The 16,245-nt window shown below is 46.5% G+C and overlaps 1 protein-coding gene across 5 annotated transcripts in view; it reads right to left on the bottom strand.

Moving 5' to 3' along the window:
• MYOF (myoferlin) overlaps positions 1-16,245 on the bottom strand; it is a 154,578-nt gene that overhangs the window by 18,548 nt on the left and 119,785 nt on the right. For all 5 annotated transcript variants that reach the window (XM_076009968.1, XM_076009969.1, XM_076009970.1 and 2 more), the window contains 7 exons: positions 13,647-13,723; positions 9,866-9,877; positions 8,227-8,325; positions 6,112-6,237; positions 4,158-4,313; positions 3,594-3,685; positions 20-190 (listed from right to left, as the gene is read on the bottom strand). In XM_076009968.1, the coding sequence (XP_075866083.1) occupies positions 20-190; positions 3,594-3,685; positions 4,158-4,313; positions 6,112-6,237; positions 8,227-8,325; positions 9,866-9,877; positions 13,647-13,723 (733 nt within the window). The remainder of the gene's footprint in view (positions 1-19; positions 191-3,593; positions 3,686-4,157; positions 4,314-6,111; positions 6,238-8,226; positions 8,326-9,865; positions 9,878-13,646; positions 13,724-16,245) is intronic.

Here is a 16,245-nt window from a genome sequence, read left to right as displayed (position 1 = left end):
GAGGGCCAGAGCAACTTACACGCAGTACTGCTCAGGGATGCCGCAGTGGGACCCAAACCGGGAAAGGAATCTGTTCTCCAGGTCGATAATTGTTTCTCCCACTTTTTCGTCACGGGTGAAGGTGTCGTAGTCGTAGACGGAAATCTTCAGGTCCTTTTCTTGAGGTAAGTAGCAGCTCAGTTCGTACATTCTAAATAAACCAATGCAAGGTTAGAAGCTCCACGAGCCGTCCGGGTCCCTCACAAAAGCTGGGGCTCCGGGCAAGTGCTACCAGGCACGGCCGTGGCTATTGGAAGAGAACATCTGACGGGATAACCGGGGTGAGTGGCGGTGCATGGGGAGACTCCACAAATAGCACAGAACAGTAAGAGAATATCTGCTTGCTCAGGAGGAGATTGCGGGCTTTAAAAACCTAGGTTCGAATCCCACCTCTGCTGCTTGCTAGCTGTGGGACTCTAGGCCAGTTATTTAACTTCTCTGTGTTCAGTTTTCTCATCTGTAAAATGGTGATTATAATGCCTGCCATCCAGTGTTGTCATAAGGGTCGAGTGAAGAAATGTTTAGAAAGCACTTGGCATGAGTGCGTTTCTCAAACCACAATATAGTAACAGTAATGTGTTGTATTAATAACATCATCAACTTTATGATTCCCACGTGCCTATTTACTGGGTCTCCTGAGCATCTGTCTCTACCCGGCTGGGAGATTAGCAAGGCACAAGCACCCTGGTTTACAGTCCCCTGTCTGCCCCTACTCTGTTCCCTCCTCTGCCCCAACAGGGACCACTGTGCCACAGTGCTCCTTTGACTCACTGCGCAGGGGAACAGGGCAGGGCTGTGAGTGGAATTCACCATGCGGTGTGGTGTGCAGGGTGCCCGGAAGGTTCCTCCCTCCTCCCAGACCCTCTGGGTCTATCACTGGCTTTGGTTCCTTAAGACTTTTCTATAGAAACTGCATTAAAATGTAAACCCTTCTGAGACAAAGATAATCAAACAGTACTCTTTGCGGCAGGTGAGGACTGTGATCCAGAGGGTGCTAGGTGCATGGCATGCGCCCCAGATGGGTGCTGGAGTCTGCACCTGCACTGTCTGCAGAGTTATTACTCCCAGAGAAGGTGCTCAGTACCGTTTGTTGAAGGAGAAACTTCGAGAAGCCTCCTTCCTCCCTGTGTCTCCTTTTCTCCTCCCTGCACTCGGTGTGTGGACTGGTTCCTGCCCAAAGAGCCAGGAACGTTGGCCCGCTTGAACAGAAGGGTGTGTGTCCATACGGCTCTGGAGAAAAGCTTCCGAGATGTCTCTGGACAACCCTAGAGCAACTTCTCCAGACGGCAGCTGAGGCCTGCAGGAGGCAGGCCACCACACGGGAAAAGGTGCTTGTATCATGAGCACACAGGAAGCGCCGTACTCACGCCCCACAGTGTCACATTTCCAATACCAGGTTCCAAGGGACAGGCAATATGTGTCCTCTCAGAAAAAGAATTCTTTGATCAAATAAGGTTGAGAACCACCTCTTTTGGAGTTCCTGTAGACAAACTAAAAGCTCTGAGAAGTCCTGCAATTATAATCTTTTTAAATCCAGGTGTCTTGGTTTGACTAAGGAGTACTGTTTTGTTTTTTTTTCTTGGAACATTAAATTAATATCTTAGAGAAGACACTGATTCTCTTTTTTTTTTTTCTTTTGAATGTGGTTTGGACAATGCTATGATGCAACAGGAATATGCTGCCTGACAGCCAAGCACATAGGAAAGGTTGCCTTTTCCTGAATTCCTGTCCCAGAGTCCCCAGGAATCTCTGCTGAGAAGAAAGCCACCCCCTAGATGGAGGCCGTGGCGCTGAGCCGGCTGAGGGGAAGTCTCCGCACCCGCCATTGGCTGAGCAGCGCCTAACAGGATCACTTCCTTCCAGGGTGGCTCCAAGCAAGAGGTTTCCTGCCACATAATTAAGCTTGTGCTTGGCTCCTCTGAGACCAGCGACTCAGACAGGGCCGCCTTCTCCCTTCAAAGCTGGCTGGCCCTGCCTCCCCGACTCCCGCACCGGAGCCCTCCTTCCTGCCCTGCGTGCCTTTTCCTGTCTAGACCCCAGGGCTGGATCAGTGGAAGAAAAGGAAAATGATCACATTGCTGTGCCAGAGGATTACTTCCACTCCCTGGCCTCGGCACGCGGCCGGGGGCGCACGGCACAGCGGGGGAGCGTGTGCACGCGGGTGCGCATGCGTGTGCGGTCTTGTGTGCACGTGCGTTACCAGGTGTGTGTGAACGTGAGAGACTTGGAGTGATGAACATGCGTGCGTGTGTGCGTGCCCGTGAGACACACGAGAGAGCGAGTGCAGTGTGTAAGGGCACAAACCAACAACCACGAGTAGAAAAGAAGTGCACAGGCAAGATAATAAAGCCAGAAATAAAAACACAGGCCACACAGCAGACAAGAGCACAGTATTCTCAGCAAGGTTCTGGGGAAATTACACCATTCACAAACGTCTTGAACAAAGAATATTTCTCTACAGCTGATGGCTTTGCCACCAATACGAAACATCACCAAGGGGATTGAAAAAGCAGGGGGCTTGGAATCAGGAATTCCTACTAAATCCTGGTTCTACCACCTAGCACCTCTGTCTGCAGAGCTCCGGGAGCCTCTGTCCCTCCCCCGTGGAGCTGGGCTGTCGCTCTGTGCCCTGCCCCGCCGTGGGGATGAAAGTCAGGCATGGCAGCAGCAGAGAGCGCTGCATGGAGCCACACAGGCCGGGGCCAGGGGGCCTGGGTTCAGATCCTCACCCTTAGCACAGGGAAACATCAGGCACTGATTCTCTCTGTGCCTCAGTTTCCTCTGTTGTAAAGTAGGGATAAAAACAGAGATTTTTGAGATGTTTTGTATAAATAGCTCAGCTCAATGCCTGCACACACTAAGTGCTCAGCAAACATTAGCTATTATTAAATGTGGAAACTGTTTATAGCTGAAAAATGCCAGTCCTGTTTAGAGACTACGTGGATTTGGTCACTTGAGATGGCTCTGCTGAGATAAATATCACAGTCCAGAAACAAGTCCCGAGTTGTGACGATGAAGAAAGTGATGCCATTTGAAGGATCTCTGGGAACAGGAGACAGGTGGAGTGGGACATTTGGCCCTGTCACTTTCTGCCGCCTCCTTGATTTTGGTAACAGACTTAATGGTACACTTACTGGATAAAAATGGTGGAATCAAACATCCCAGAAAACAGACCCCAAACCGGATCAGGACATGAGAGCAGCATGGCACTGCAGGGAAGTCACCTGCCCTGTCCTTGTTGTGGAGAACCCACAGTTTATCAGGTTCCTGTGCCAGGTGATAACGCTGTCCCTCCCCCTGCCAAGGTCGCAGGGCAAATCTCTCCCCCAGAGAAGCCCTTCTCGTCACTTACTTTTATCACAGCGCTTTCCACTCCCATGAAATCCTTTTATTTGTGCATTTACCTATTTATTGCCTGCTCCCCTGACTGGCATGTTTGTTTAGATCATGACCACGGTGTCAGAGCCTAGACCATGGACGGGCACACATGACATCCTTCGTGCACGTTCCGTGGGGAAATGGATGACAAAAGAACATTCACGAATGCACATCACCTGCCAAAGACCGGGTTGAGAGTGTTGGGAATGTAGTGGTCCCGGTCTTCGATGACTTTCTTGCCCAGCGTTATCTTTATGTAAGGGTCACACTGCAAGGACAAAAACGGACAGGTGTTACACCACTGCAGGGTGCAGGTAGAAGTCAAGTTCTGGGACAGACTCCGCTTCCCCCACACCCACCCCCCGCTAACAACAAGGTGGCCGCTGTGGCACCCGAGAGCTAAGACGGGGCCAGAGCAACGCTCCCTCTCAGTGGCACGCAGCCGGCAGTGTGGGTGCCGGGGAGCCGGCTCTGCTCACGCCTGCCTGCTGGTGAGACTGGAGCGAATCCTGTCCCAGCTCACACCTGTAAGATGAGAAGGATGAACCAGAGGACTTTAAGCCCCTGCAAGCTCTTAGATAAATCCCCACCAGGACAATCCTCCCAAGTACATTGTTTGGATAGAGTATCTTTCCCCTAGTGAGATAACAGACGCCCAGAAAGAAAGAACATGACAATTACTGCGGCTGATGACTATAATTATCTTGCTACAGGAGAAGGCCCCACACCCAAACTCTTACCAGTCCATTGTTGTCCTGGGGCTGGAGCTCTAAGCCTCGAACAATGTAAATCCTAACCGTGCATTCCTGTGGGACGCTGTCAGGTAATTCCCGAAACTGCCTGGGAGGGGCTGGCACGCTGGGGTCATCCGACAGGGGGTAGATGCGGAAGGAGCCCTAAGAGGGAGACACAGGTGGATTTGCAGGGCCTGGGCGCCCCAGGCAGGGGGCCCCTGGGCAGTGCCCTCTTCCACCAGGGGGGTGGACCTGGGCTGCCGCCCTTAGTGGAAGAGACAACGCGTGCCACACACACTTTGCATATTTGCAGTAGGGAAAGTGGAGTGATTATACGGTAATTATTTGAGAGACCACAGGGTTGAAGAGAGAGTCAGGCAGAAGCAAGGAGGCCAGACCAGAGCCCAGTGAGAGGTGGCGTTGCTGTGGGCTGCGAGGGGGGGGTGAGGAGGAGGGAGATGGTGCACACTTTGCAGAGAGGAATAACAGTAAATACTCTTGAACCCAATGAGCCACCAAGGCTGAGTTCTTTTTTCCTGCATCAGCCCTGCGCAACTCCTCCCACTCCCAGGCAACCTTCTGTTCATCCTTCTGGTCTCAGCTGAAAGGGCTCAATTCTTTCAGGAAACCTCCCTGACTGCCCCTGGGTGGGGTGTGTCCCCTGCTTGTCTCTGACCCTGCATGGTGAAATGGGCTATGTATTGCCTTTTGCCTTTGTCCTTTACGGGACTGTGAGCTTGTTCATTACTCTGCCTCCAGGGCCCAACACAGGGCTGGGCATCCAGCCGGGGCATAGGAAATGTGTTTTGAGGAGTGAGCCAGCAGGCCCTGGAGAGGCCACCTATTTTTTGTCTTGAAACCAGCTTACATCCAGGAGAAAGCACTGAAGCTGGTTATTCAGAAGATGGGAATCTTAGCTCCAGCTGTCTAGATTCCATAGCAGCGTGAAACAAGCACCTACTATGTGCCAGGTGTTGGGACCCCCAAAAATGAGCTCAAGGAAACCAGTGTGGCAACAGGGATGTCCACTAGGGCTTTGGGAAATGAGAAGCCCTGGAACCACCGGGAGGGCACCATCCTCTGGTCCATTAGCAAGGGCTGCTGCTGGCAGAGGATGAAGAAGTAGCAGCACTCCTGTCCCGCCTTTGCCAAGTGCGGTTGCAGGGAGAGGCGATCACAACAGCAGACACTGACAGTGAGAGAGGAGCTTCCACGGCATGAACCCAGACCTGTGGGAGCCCAGAGTGGGAGTGAGTCACACTGCCCGAAGCAATCAGGGCACACTTGACAAAGAATGTGACATTTGAGCTGACATTTGGCGCTTAAAGGAATGAGTAGGGCTTTGTCAGACCACAAAGAGGGAAGGGAGGGCTTCCAGGGAAGGAAGAAGAGCCTGTCCCAAGGCTCCAAGTAGTGAGAGGACAAGGTGTGTTCGGGGCTGGGGACAGGCTCCCCAGAGCTGGAGGGTGGGGTGTGAGAGGGAGGGGGACAAGCGGACGCGTAGCTTGCGAAAGGCAGGCTCTGCCTTAGGAAGGAGTTGAGACTTGATCCTACAGAAACACAAACAATGTCTTTAAGCCATCAAGAAATAGGATCAGATTTGGTTTCGTGGAGGCTGGACTGCAGTGGAACAAGAAAGGTGGCAAGGACAGCCAGTTGGGAAGTTGTCGCAATGATCCTGCCGTGGGGTGGGGAGGAGGAGCTCGATCTTGGACAGAGTGCATCTGCAGGACCTGGGACTTGTCGGCTGGCTCGAGCCGGGAGGAAGGAAGAGAGACCGAAAATGTCCTTGAGTGTCCTGGCTTCCCCATCACCCTTTTTTTTTGGTGGCACTTTCCACCCAGCACCCTTCAGAGGCTGGAGGACACGTCCCGGCCCCAGAGGTTGGTTGTCCTTTATCTCAGGTCTATAAAGAAATTAAAGGTAGATTTTAAACAAACAACACACGCATTTTCCTCACCTTAAACTCTCCTACCACAGAAGGATCTTCGTTCTCGTCTGATTTGCCTCGGTACAACTTGAAAGTATCCGAGAAGTCCGTCAGGCCCTCAAATTCTGTTACATCCTCTAGTTCGCAATCATATATCTGAAAACCACCAACAGATTCTTAATTTTTTTATTACAATGCAGATGAAGCCTAAAATCAATGGGACCCACAATGCCAAGGGGGCATGAGGATGCAGACAGAGCAGCGGGGACTCCAACTGCTGGCGAGAGCAGGGAATGACACAACCACTTCGGAAAATGCCCGGCGGTCTCTTAGGGAGTTAAAGAGTCACCTATGCGGTAATCCGGAAATCGCCTGGGTATTTACTGAAGAGAAATGAAAACATGTCCACATGGTACAAGGATGTTCGCAGCAGCTCCAGCATGAGCAGAAGGGGTACACAAACTGTGGTACATCCGCACCAGGAATCCTACTCAGCAGTAAGAAAATATGAACTACAGACACACATTACCACGTGTGTGTCAAAGCTACACGTGGGGCCAAAGAGGCCAGACACACGGAATATATCCCAGATTAGTCCGCTTATGTGAAGCGTAAAAGCAACAAAATCAGTCTATGGTGACAGAAGTCAGAGCAGCTGCTCCTGGGAGGGGTCAGGATCATGGGGAGTTGACGGGAAAGGGACACAGGGGAGCTTTCTGTGGTGAGGGGAGTATTCTGTCTTGTTTTTGGTGGTGGTGTGCACAGGTACATACATGAATGGAAACTCACTGAATAGATCACTTTATTGTATGTAAATTATTCTTCAATGAAAAGGCTAGAAGAAGGAGAGGCAAGGAAGAATGAGGAGGAGAGAGAAGGAGGGAGGGAAGGAAGGAAAGAAGGAAGAAGGAAGGAGGGAGAGAAGAAGAGAAAGAAAGAAGGAGGGAAGGAAGGAAGAAAGGAGGGAAGGAAGGAAGAATGGAGGGAAGGAGGGAGGGAAGGAAGGAAGGAGGGAAGGAGGGAAGGAAGGAAGGAAGGAGGGAAGGAAGGAGAGAAGGAAAGGAGGGAAGGAAGGAAGAAAGGAGGGAAGGAGGGAGGGAAGGAAGAAAGGAGGGAGAGAAGGAAGAAAGGAGGGAAGGAGGGAGGGAAGGAAGGAAGGAGGGAGAGAAGGAAGGAGGGAAGGAGAGAAGGAAAGGAGGGAAGGAAGGAAGGAGGAAGGGAGGGAGGGAAGGTGGGAGGGAAGGAAGGAAGGAAGGAGGGAGAAAAGAAAGGAGGGAAGGAGAGAAGAAAAGGAGGGAAGGAAGGAAGGAGGAAGGGAGGGAGGGAAGGTGGGAGGGAAGGAAGGAGGGGGTGAGGGAGGATGCACTGTGAAACTGATCCCCAGCCCAGTTTGATCATATTTCTAAATTAGAGGTTCTTTACACGCTAGTATTTCTTCAACTGCACTGAGAGGTTATGACAATCACATGAAGGGATGTGGTTTTTTTCCACTTTGATGGGGAAAATTATTTGAGTGACTAGTTGTTTCTCAATTTATAGTTTGTTCCTCATATACATTGTTCTGAAAACTTTGGCGTTTGCTTCTACATGAGTGCATTACAGGCTGAAAAACTGAATGAAGCACTGTAAAACTCGAAACATTCTCAGCAATATCAAAGATGGCCAGCCCTGCCTAGCTCAATACCTGTCTTCCTCCTGGACACACGTTCCCACGGTTGTGATTTTATGCTATATACGTGTGACAGAATCAACTTTTCAGCTAGTGAAACCAATCCCTGTTCAGAGGACACAATGAAGCGTGTTGACATCCTGTGTTGTTCTGCAAAGAGTGCTATGACTTCTGGATCTCCCTGAGTCAAACAGGATCATTGTGGGACTAATTAGTGTGGTGCCAACCCATTCCCAACCCTCTGCCAGATGCCTCCAAGCCCCAGAGTGGCAGTCACGTAACCATGACTCAATAGCTGTCCTCTAGTCCCTGGAATCTTGGCAAAGCCAAAATCTGTGCAAAAGGGCCCTCCAGGAGCTCAGAGGTTCTCGTGGCCCCTTCCCATTAGCACCCACCAAGGGACCTTTCAGGGCTATGCACGTGGCCAGTTTTAATGGATGTTCATTCCCCACCCACAGCGGCATAGGTCCACGTACCTTGAGCTTGGAATAGCCTTTCTGAATATATTGTCCACATTTCTCATGTTCCCCTAAGGAAGCATAAAATTTACTCCACCAGTCCACGACCTCTTCTTCCTAAAGACATGTCAAAATGGAAAAATCTTTAGTGATGACCTGGATTTCCAATCTATGAGGGGAAAACTCATATGTAATAGGTAAGAAGAAATAGGCACTTCTGGAACTGTTATAGGTGAAATGACACTTTTGTTTACATGCATGGTGGACAAAGCATTCACAATTCTGCTCAGAAGCTGGAGGTGAAATGACCATTCTTGGCCTATAACACGTTTGGCTTTAATGTCCATAGTGATGCTAGATAATTTTCTTACATCCTATAGACACAGTTGATTAATTTTTCTGTTTTTATCTTTTTATCTTGTTGACTTGATATATACATATAAATTTAAAGAAAACCTCCAATATATGTTTTCTACTATCAATTTTCTTTGCCCTTTTAGCCAGTAATGCATTGTAACACAACACTCACTAAGCTAAGAGTTAGAAAAACTGGTTCCAATTCTGGTTCCCTCCTCTATGTTATAAGCCTACACTCGTGTTACAAACCATATCAGCTTAGGCATGTTGTTTACCATCTCTGAGCATCAATGAAATAATAACACTACCTGCCTCCATCTACCTTATAGGGTTGTTCTGGAAATCCAATAAGATCATTAGGTAAAAGAGCTTTGAAAATGTGAAATTACGGTTGGGAGGTATTATGGCTCATTTAGACCAGTGGCTACTTTTGGGGGTTCTGATTCAGTCAGTCCAGGGTGAGACCTGGGTGTCCAATATGCTTTCATAAGTTCACCAGGTGACTCTAACGTACAGCCAGTGTCGAGGACCATGTGGTTTTGATGGATGGTTCTTGGTTGGGCAGGAGGGACAGCTTATCAGAGTCACTTGTGGAACATTTTCAAACTACAGAAGACTTATAACAAGAATAGACTCTCATCAGCCCCAACCATTGCTTCTTTTCCTCTCCCTTGGAAGTAGTGATGTTCCCCCACACACAGAATGTCACCTGCAGTATGGCTTCCTATTCAGTCTTGGGGGAAAGGAAGAACAGACAAGAAAGGCTATTTCTTGTTTGTGTTATATATATATGTGTGTGTTTGTGTGTGTGATGCGTGTGTGTGTGTGTGTGTGTGTGTGTATGTGTGTTACACAGAGCGACACAGATTTACTTCCCCTTTGTAGGTCAGTAACCCACCCCTGGATTTAGAAAAATTTTATTTACATATCAATTATAGCCAGAAAATACATGAATTTCTTTTTTTTTTTTTTTTTTAAGACAGGATCTTACTCTGTCACCCAGGCTGGAGTGCAGTGGTCTGAGTATTGCTCACTGTGACCTCAAATCCCTGGGCTCAAGTGATCCTCCCACCCCAGCCTCCTGAGTAGCTGGTACTATAGGCATGTACCACCACACCCAGCTAATTTCTTTTTTATTTTTTGAAGATATGGGGTCTTGCTATGTTGCCCAGGCTGGTCTTAAACTCCTGGCCTAAAGTGATCCTCCTGCCTCAGCCTCTCAAAGTGCTGAGATTACTGGTTTGAGCCACTATGAGGGGCCTATGCATCTTAAATGTAGCAAAATGACTACAACAGTTACCTTTTCTGACAGCTGCTCACGTGCACAAGTATGGTGAGGAGAGGGCAAACCACATAACAGGTCACACGGATATGGAGATCCCATGAACATTAGGTTTAAAGAGAAAGAGAGAAGGAGAAATTATTTTTCCTACAAAAATTTTTCCTATTTTTCCTATAAAATATTATTTTATATTATCAACATTTTGATGGGTTATTTAAATTATTCTAGTCAAGATGATCTCATAACTGAACACACCTTATTGGTTTCTGCTCTGAAAATATGCAAAACGGTTACACACAGTATTAAAATGAAAGGCTTGGAGGTGGCCACCCCATCTCATGTTTCCAACAGAATCAGACCTGTCCCAGTCTGCTCACACAGGGGTCGCTTGGCGGGAGGTGGGGAGCTGCCCATATCCCTGCCCCAGACCTTTCGTTCCATTCATCTCCTAAAGTATTTCCCCAGCTTGGCCCAATTCTCCTCCCTTCAAAAACTCCCCTGTCACAGGGTGTGTTTGATTGTGATCTCGTCATGCAGGTCCCTTTCTCTTGGTTTTTCCGCATGCCTATGTCATAGCACCAAATAAATGCTCATTCATCAAAATTACTCTAATATGAGGATTTCTGGTTTTTCATTGGTCAAATCCTTCCATGTGACTTTTTGCATGGAGAATCCATTCCGACCTCAGGGCACAGCCAGGAGCTGAGAAAATGAAGAGCCGGGACGGGGGTCTAGAGTATGGTCCTGGTTCCTGCTGGGACGTCAGCCAAGCTTATCCTCAGCGGCAGCTTAACAAAATGCTGCCGAGATCCCTTTTCTCAAATTCTAACTTCAAGTTCATTTCTAATGGGTGCTTCTCACAGCTACTATGTATTTCCAAATTTGATTTTCATTCAACACAATGGAATTGCCAAGAGAGGCAGACAGACAGACAGATACATCAATTCTTTCTATTAGACACATACCAAAGCGATTAAGGGTTAAATAATCACAGCCAAATTGAGATTTTGGAGGGAAAGATTTTATTCCAAAAGTACTCTTACATTTCTCAGTGGTTCCTGAATTCAGGTTTTTAGGGTCTGTTTATTCACATTTATTTTCAGCTATTCAAAACTGCTTTGAAAAACGGTTCATGATTTAGAAAGCATTATTTAAGACAAGTTGCTGATTGTAAAATTTAGGATTAGTATGGGAGGATTTATTCGTGCCCACTCGCTCATTAGTTCAAGTGGAGAAGTAACGGAAGCAACTTGCTCTATTACATCTAATAAGGAACTTGCAATGGGAATCAAATCATTAAATGTCACAGAAGATTCTTCCCTTAGGCTTAAAATAATCATATGTGTTTGAAGATCACCTTTCACTCCAAAATCTACTAATAGAAAGAATCCGAAAGAAGAATTCAAGTCTTTAGACTGAGGTCCCACAGTCCCAGGCAGCTTTATGCATTTTCTTATCATACATACATGCACTGTCGTTGGAGAAGCCATTTTGCTGAGTGCTGTTGACATACTGCTTAAGCACTGGAATTGGAAGGTAATTGTTGAGACGGCCATATAAGGAATGTCCGTGTTATCTGGCTAGCACTTGACCAATTTGCCCCAAACACTTATTTCTCACTTTTCTTGCGGTAGTGCTCGGCCCATTTGTTAAGAACACCCATGGACATTTCAGGGTAATGCCATGAGTTTCTGGAGCATGACAATGTCACCCAAAGTCATAGTCTCCAGCCCCCAGCAATAGCACAGTTAGCTTTGACACATTCCCCCAGTTTACCTAGACATAAGGCCTGCATCAAGTTAGTGGTAATACATGTACATTACATGTACATCACATATACATGTAATACAGGACATCAGCAAGCTTGTCATTGGCTCAAGCTTTGCTCATCTGACTTTGCATAGATGTGCAGTGCCTGATGAACAAGCAGACTCAGGTTTTTAGAGATTTCAACCAGCCTTTCTTATCAACAGTACACTAGGTGTTAGGAGAGTAAGCTCATTGAAGTCACTTACAGTACAGTAGAGATAACTGACACTACCACCCCCAATCCTGCTATGTTGCAATGTTTAATTCTACGATATAAACTGAACTTTTATTACATGCTGCTACTGTAGCCTCGTCATCTCTGGGGTTTTTTTGTTTTGAAACAGGGTCTTGCTCTGTTGCCCAGGCTGGAGTACATTGATGCAATCATAGTTCACTGCAACCTCAAACTCCTGGGCTCAAGCAATTCCCTGCCTCAGCCTCCAGAGTGGCTGGGACTACAGGGGACTATTCTTCTCTGCTCCCCAACTGTATTTAGGGCTACTGAGTACACAGGAGGCACGCAGTAAGAATTGATCGACAACGGGAGATGGTAAAACCGGAGGCAGATTATAGAACAAGATCTTAAACTATCTTTTTTTCCAGAGCAGGTGTAAATCTACAGAAGAGTCTTATGTATATTAACTTCCCCCAAGGCTACTACTGTCTTATTGGGAATATTTGGGGTGGTTTACAAAGGGACAATAGTAGTTTTGCCCCGTGGGATGGGAAATTTGATATTGTCATTTGTGACTGTATAGGATTTCCAGAGAGTAGACTCAAGCACACTGTTGCATGGTGCTGGCTGTGGAGACCACATTTTATTCGGTCCAATTGTTAGTGAGTTTAATGTGGTGGGAAGGAAGTAGAATTTTTTTAAGGCACTGTTTATGGACATAACACATTAAAGTGCAATCATGTGCATTTTTTGGCCAGTTTGCACATTAAAACATGCTGTGAAAGTTCATCGTAAATGCCAAAAGAAACAGGGAGATATTTGGTGTTTTCTTTTTTCTGGGCTGAGACTTTTTTTTCCCCTTTCCTTCTTGTAGAAGTGCTTGGAATGGTTTTAAAATAGGGTCTGAGTATTTCTACCAATTTCTTCACTTCAAAACCACAGTGAATATAAAAATCTGAGTGTCCCTTATACTGACAAATAGGGTCATTAAAAATCCATGACACTTCTGCTTCATGCAAGGAACAAACCTGGCATGCCATATGCATCCCTGTTCTGAATGTTGCAGTGGTGTAAATTTGTTCCTGAAACTTCTCTTTCTAGCAAATGATATCACTCAGACTGTCCACACCAGTGGTTCTCAGACCTGGATGCACATTAGAAACACTTGGGGAGATTTGAAAATATACTGACGTCTAGGTCTTTCCCCCACTTGGGGTGTGAGGGTGGGGCCTAAGCCTAGGTATTATTTTAAGTATCGTGGGCGACTGATTAGTGATGGTTGAAGACCGCTATGTCTTTAAAACTACTGATTGAATGCAAGATTGATTGATTGATTGATTGAGACAGAGTCTCACTCTGTTGCCCAGGCTAGAGTGCCATGGCATCAGCCTAGCTCACAGCAACCTCAAACTCCTGGGCTCAAGCCATCCTCCTGCCTCAGCCTCCTGAGTAGCTGGGACTATAGGCATGCACCACCATGCCTGGCTAATTTTTTAAATATATTTTTAGTTGACCAATTAATTCTTTTTATTTTTAGTACAGACGGGGGTCTCGCTCTTGCTCAGGCTGGTCTCGAACTCTTGACCTTGAGTGATCCTCCCACCTCAGCCTCCCAGAGTGCTAGGATTACAGGCATGAGGCACCACACCCGGCCTCGAGCGCAAGATTTAGATTCTTGTCTCTACTCAGTCCTCGATAAACTGGTTTGATGATTATTATTTTAATTGCACTCAAAAGAGTTTGACTGAATTCACCAAATGCTTAGATATCTGGAAGATAAAACTGACCGTATCAGTGATCAGCTCTGAAGCCTACCTTAGAAGCCAGTAGTGGTTTGGTGTCTTCTACTTCGATAACAACGTCCCGGCAGGGTGGGGCAGACATAAGGGAGGCTGCAAGACAAACAATTTCATAATCCCAGATACTTAGAGAAATACAGTGGTGAACATATTACTCCAAGTTCAAGTTTAACAGCCATAGGGGTAACGGTAGAGTTTATTCCCAGATGAGACTTAGTGAAAGGAGAGGAAAACATCTGAGTGTAGAAAATAACCCAACAAGCCATCATTTTCCCCCACATCCATTACAGTTTTAGACATTTTATAGGGGACTGTATGATCCATTTTTCTTTAGTTTTGGACAAATTAGTCCAGTGCTTATACACAGGAAGCTCTCAGAGAAGAAATGTGTCCATACACATATCTTTAGAGGGTACAGGAGTGGTGGATGGGAACCTCCATTTAAAGGAGCCTTCTTTTCTTGGAATTTGCTCCTAATCACAGAAAATAAAGAAGAGATGGGATGAGAAAAAGAAAGGAAAGGAAAAAAAAGCAGAATGGAGAGTTGTGAATCTCAGGTCTGAAGTTGCAGTGGCTTTCTCAGCCCTTGTTCTCACAGTGTGTGCTGGGGAGAGGGCACATGCTCTCGCTTCATGCACAATTCCCAAAATGTCCATGGCTCAGGATTGTGGGGTTAGAGCAAGGGCTCAGAAGTAGCCCCTAGGTTCACCAGGTTTGGTTCAGCTAAAGGGGGTGCCAAAGTCTCAGCCTGGGGACGGTTGGGGCAAGAGGTACCGCACCCTTTTATTGAAGAAGCATCAAGCAGCCGGACATTCAACAGGAGGCCAGAACCCAGGCCGAACAAGCCCCACCAAGCCAAGAGAACTTTCTTTTCTGTTTAACCCACCCAGGCCTCTGACATATAGGACATAAAGGAGGGGAGGGAAGAGACATATTTAGGTACCTACCACGTGTCAGGCCTTGGAGTAAGCACTTTATTTACATGATCTCATTTAATTATCATTTAATCCTACAGAATATATGCCATTATTTCTATTTTAAAGATTTAAACACAAACTGAAGATAAGAGAAAAGTCACTTGCTTCAATTTCAAACAGTTAGTAGCAAGTGGAAGTAAGTAACCTAGATCTGTCTGACCCTAAAGCTTGTGTTTTTACCATCACACCAGAGCCTGGGGGAGCAATACGGGTGACACTGGAGAGGCATGTGAGACTGACATTTGCTGAGCATCTATGGGGTATCAGTTGCTATGTGAGGTTGTTTAATATGCATGTGGCACCCCCAGATCTATAAGCAGAGTCTATATTTCCCAGGTAAGCACCCCTGCACCTCCTGACAAGTGTAGCAATGTAGAAGGAGACAAGCAGATGGGCAATATGTAAGTAAGTTCCTTCGTACATCATCAGCCCTACACTTTACCATTCTCATGTAAACAAAGCCTGAGAATAAGAGCAAAAAGTTCTTCTGTGTGTTTCCAACACCAGGCCTATCAGGTATACTCAACTCTTAGCCTACCAATGGTTCTAAGAAAGCGTCAGATTTTCCTCTTCTGGGGCTCTCCAGAGTGTTGACCACACTCTACATTAATTACATAGAATCACTAACCAGGCAACCTCTGCCTGGGGCCCAGCCTATTTTTGATCCATAGACACAAACAGGTCCACACAAGCGAATCTGGGGCCAGAGAAAGTCTGCAGTATTGTAGCTTCCTAATTATTTCACATCTTTGGACCAAAGAACTTTCTCTCATGAAAGCAGTAAAAAAAAAAAAAAAAGCTAGGAAAATGATTTCTTTTCATTTAGTAACCCCAAATGAAACAATTCCTACAGTTACAATAATCCTTGTTTATATATATATATATATATATGAAGTGTTGCTAATGTAGGCATCATCAATTCAGCACAAAATGTCTTGCATGGGATATTTCTTGATGAACACATGTAGGGTTTTGCTCAAATGTGACTGTGGATTTTTTTTCTACTTCTCTGAATCAGAGATACAGGATGCTCAGACCCACACAGCAGATGAGTTTCAGCAGCTCAGGAAAATCAATACCAAACCTTATGGAAGCTTAAATAGAACTGGTTGCAGGCACAGCTGCTTAAATAGAAGACATCTGCTTCAGTCTTCAAGCGAGCAGTGATCAGCAGAATGAGGGTGTTCCAGCCTCCATGGGGTTCTAATTGCAAGGCCGGGGGTCCTGGGATCTCGTGCACTGATGTGAGTGACCCAGACCCCATCCCTGACACAGTCCCTGGCACATGGTAAGCTAAAAACAACTAACTGCTGAATGGGTAACAGCAATTTCGTTAGCTATTATTTATTACGGAAATCTAAAGTAGGTATTAGCACTGCTCTATCCCTCACGTAGTGGTTATATGACCTAGTGCACATCATTTAGACTCTTCCTCTATGGAAAGTTAGAGGAAAGTTAACATCTTTCAAGTTACATCACAACAACGTTGGGATGGGATATTGAGGTGAGACAACAATGGAAATCAATTTGTTCCAATTTGTAATAAAAATCTCTTTCTTCCTTCAATGTTCATGAGGGTGGGTGTGGGGGTGGGAAGGGTCCTTGCATTTCCCCATCAGAATGTTTATCATTCTGGAC

The sequence above is a fragment of the Microcebus murinus genome, chromosome 14, assembly GCF_040939455.1.
Source record: "Microcebus murinus isolate Inina chromosome 14, M.murinus_Inina_mat1.0, whole genome shotgun sequence".
Taxonomy (NCBI): domain Eukaryota; kingdom Metazoa; phylum Chordata; class Mammalia; order Primates; family Cheirogaleidae; genus Microcebus; species Microcebus murinus.
The sequence above is the reverse complement of the archived record's forward strand: the minus strand, read 5'-3'. Positions and strand labels throughout refer to the sequence as shown.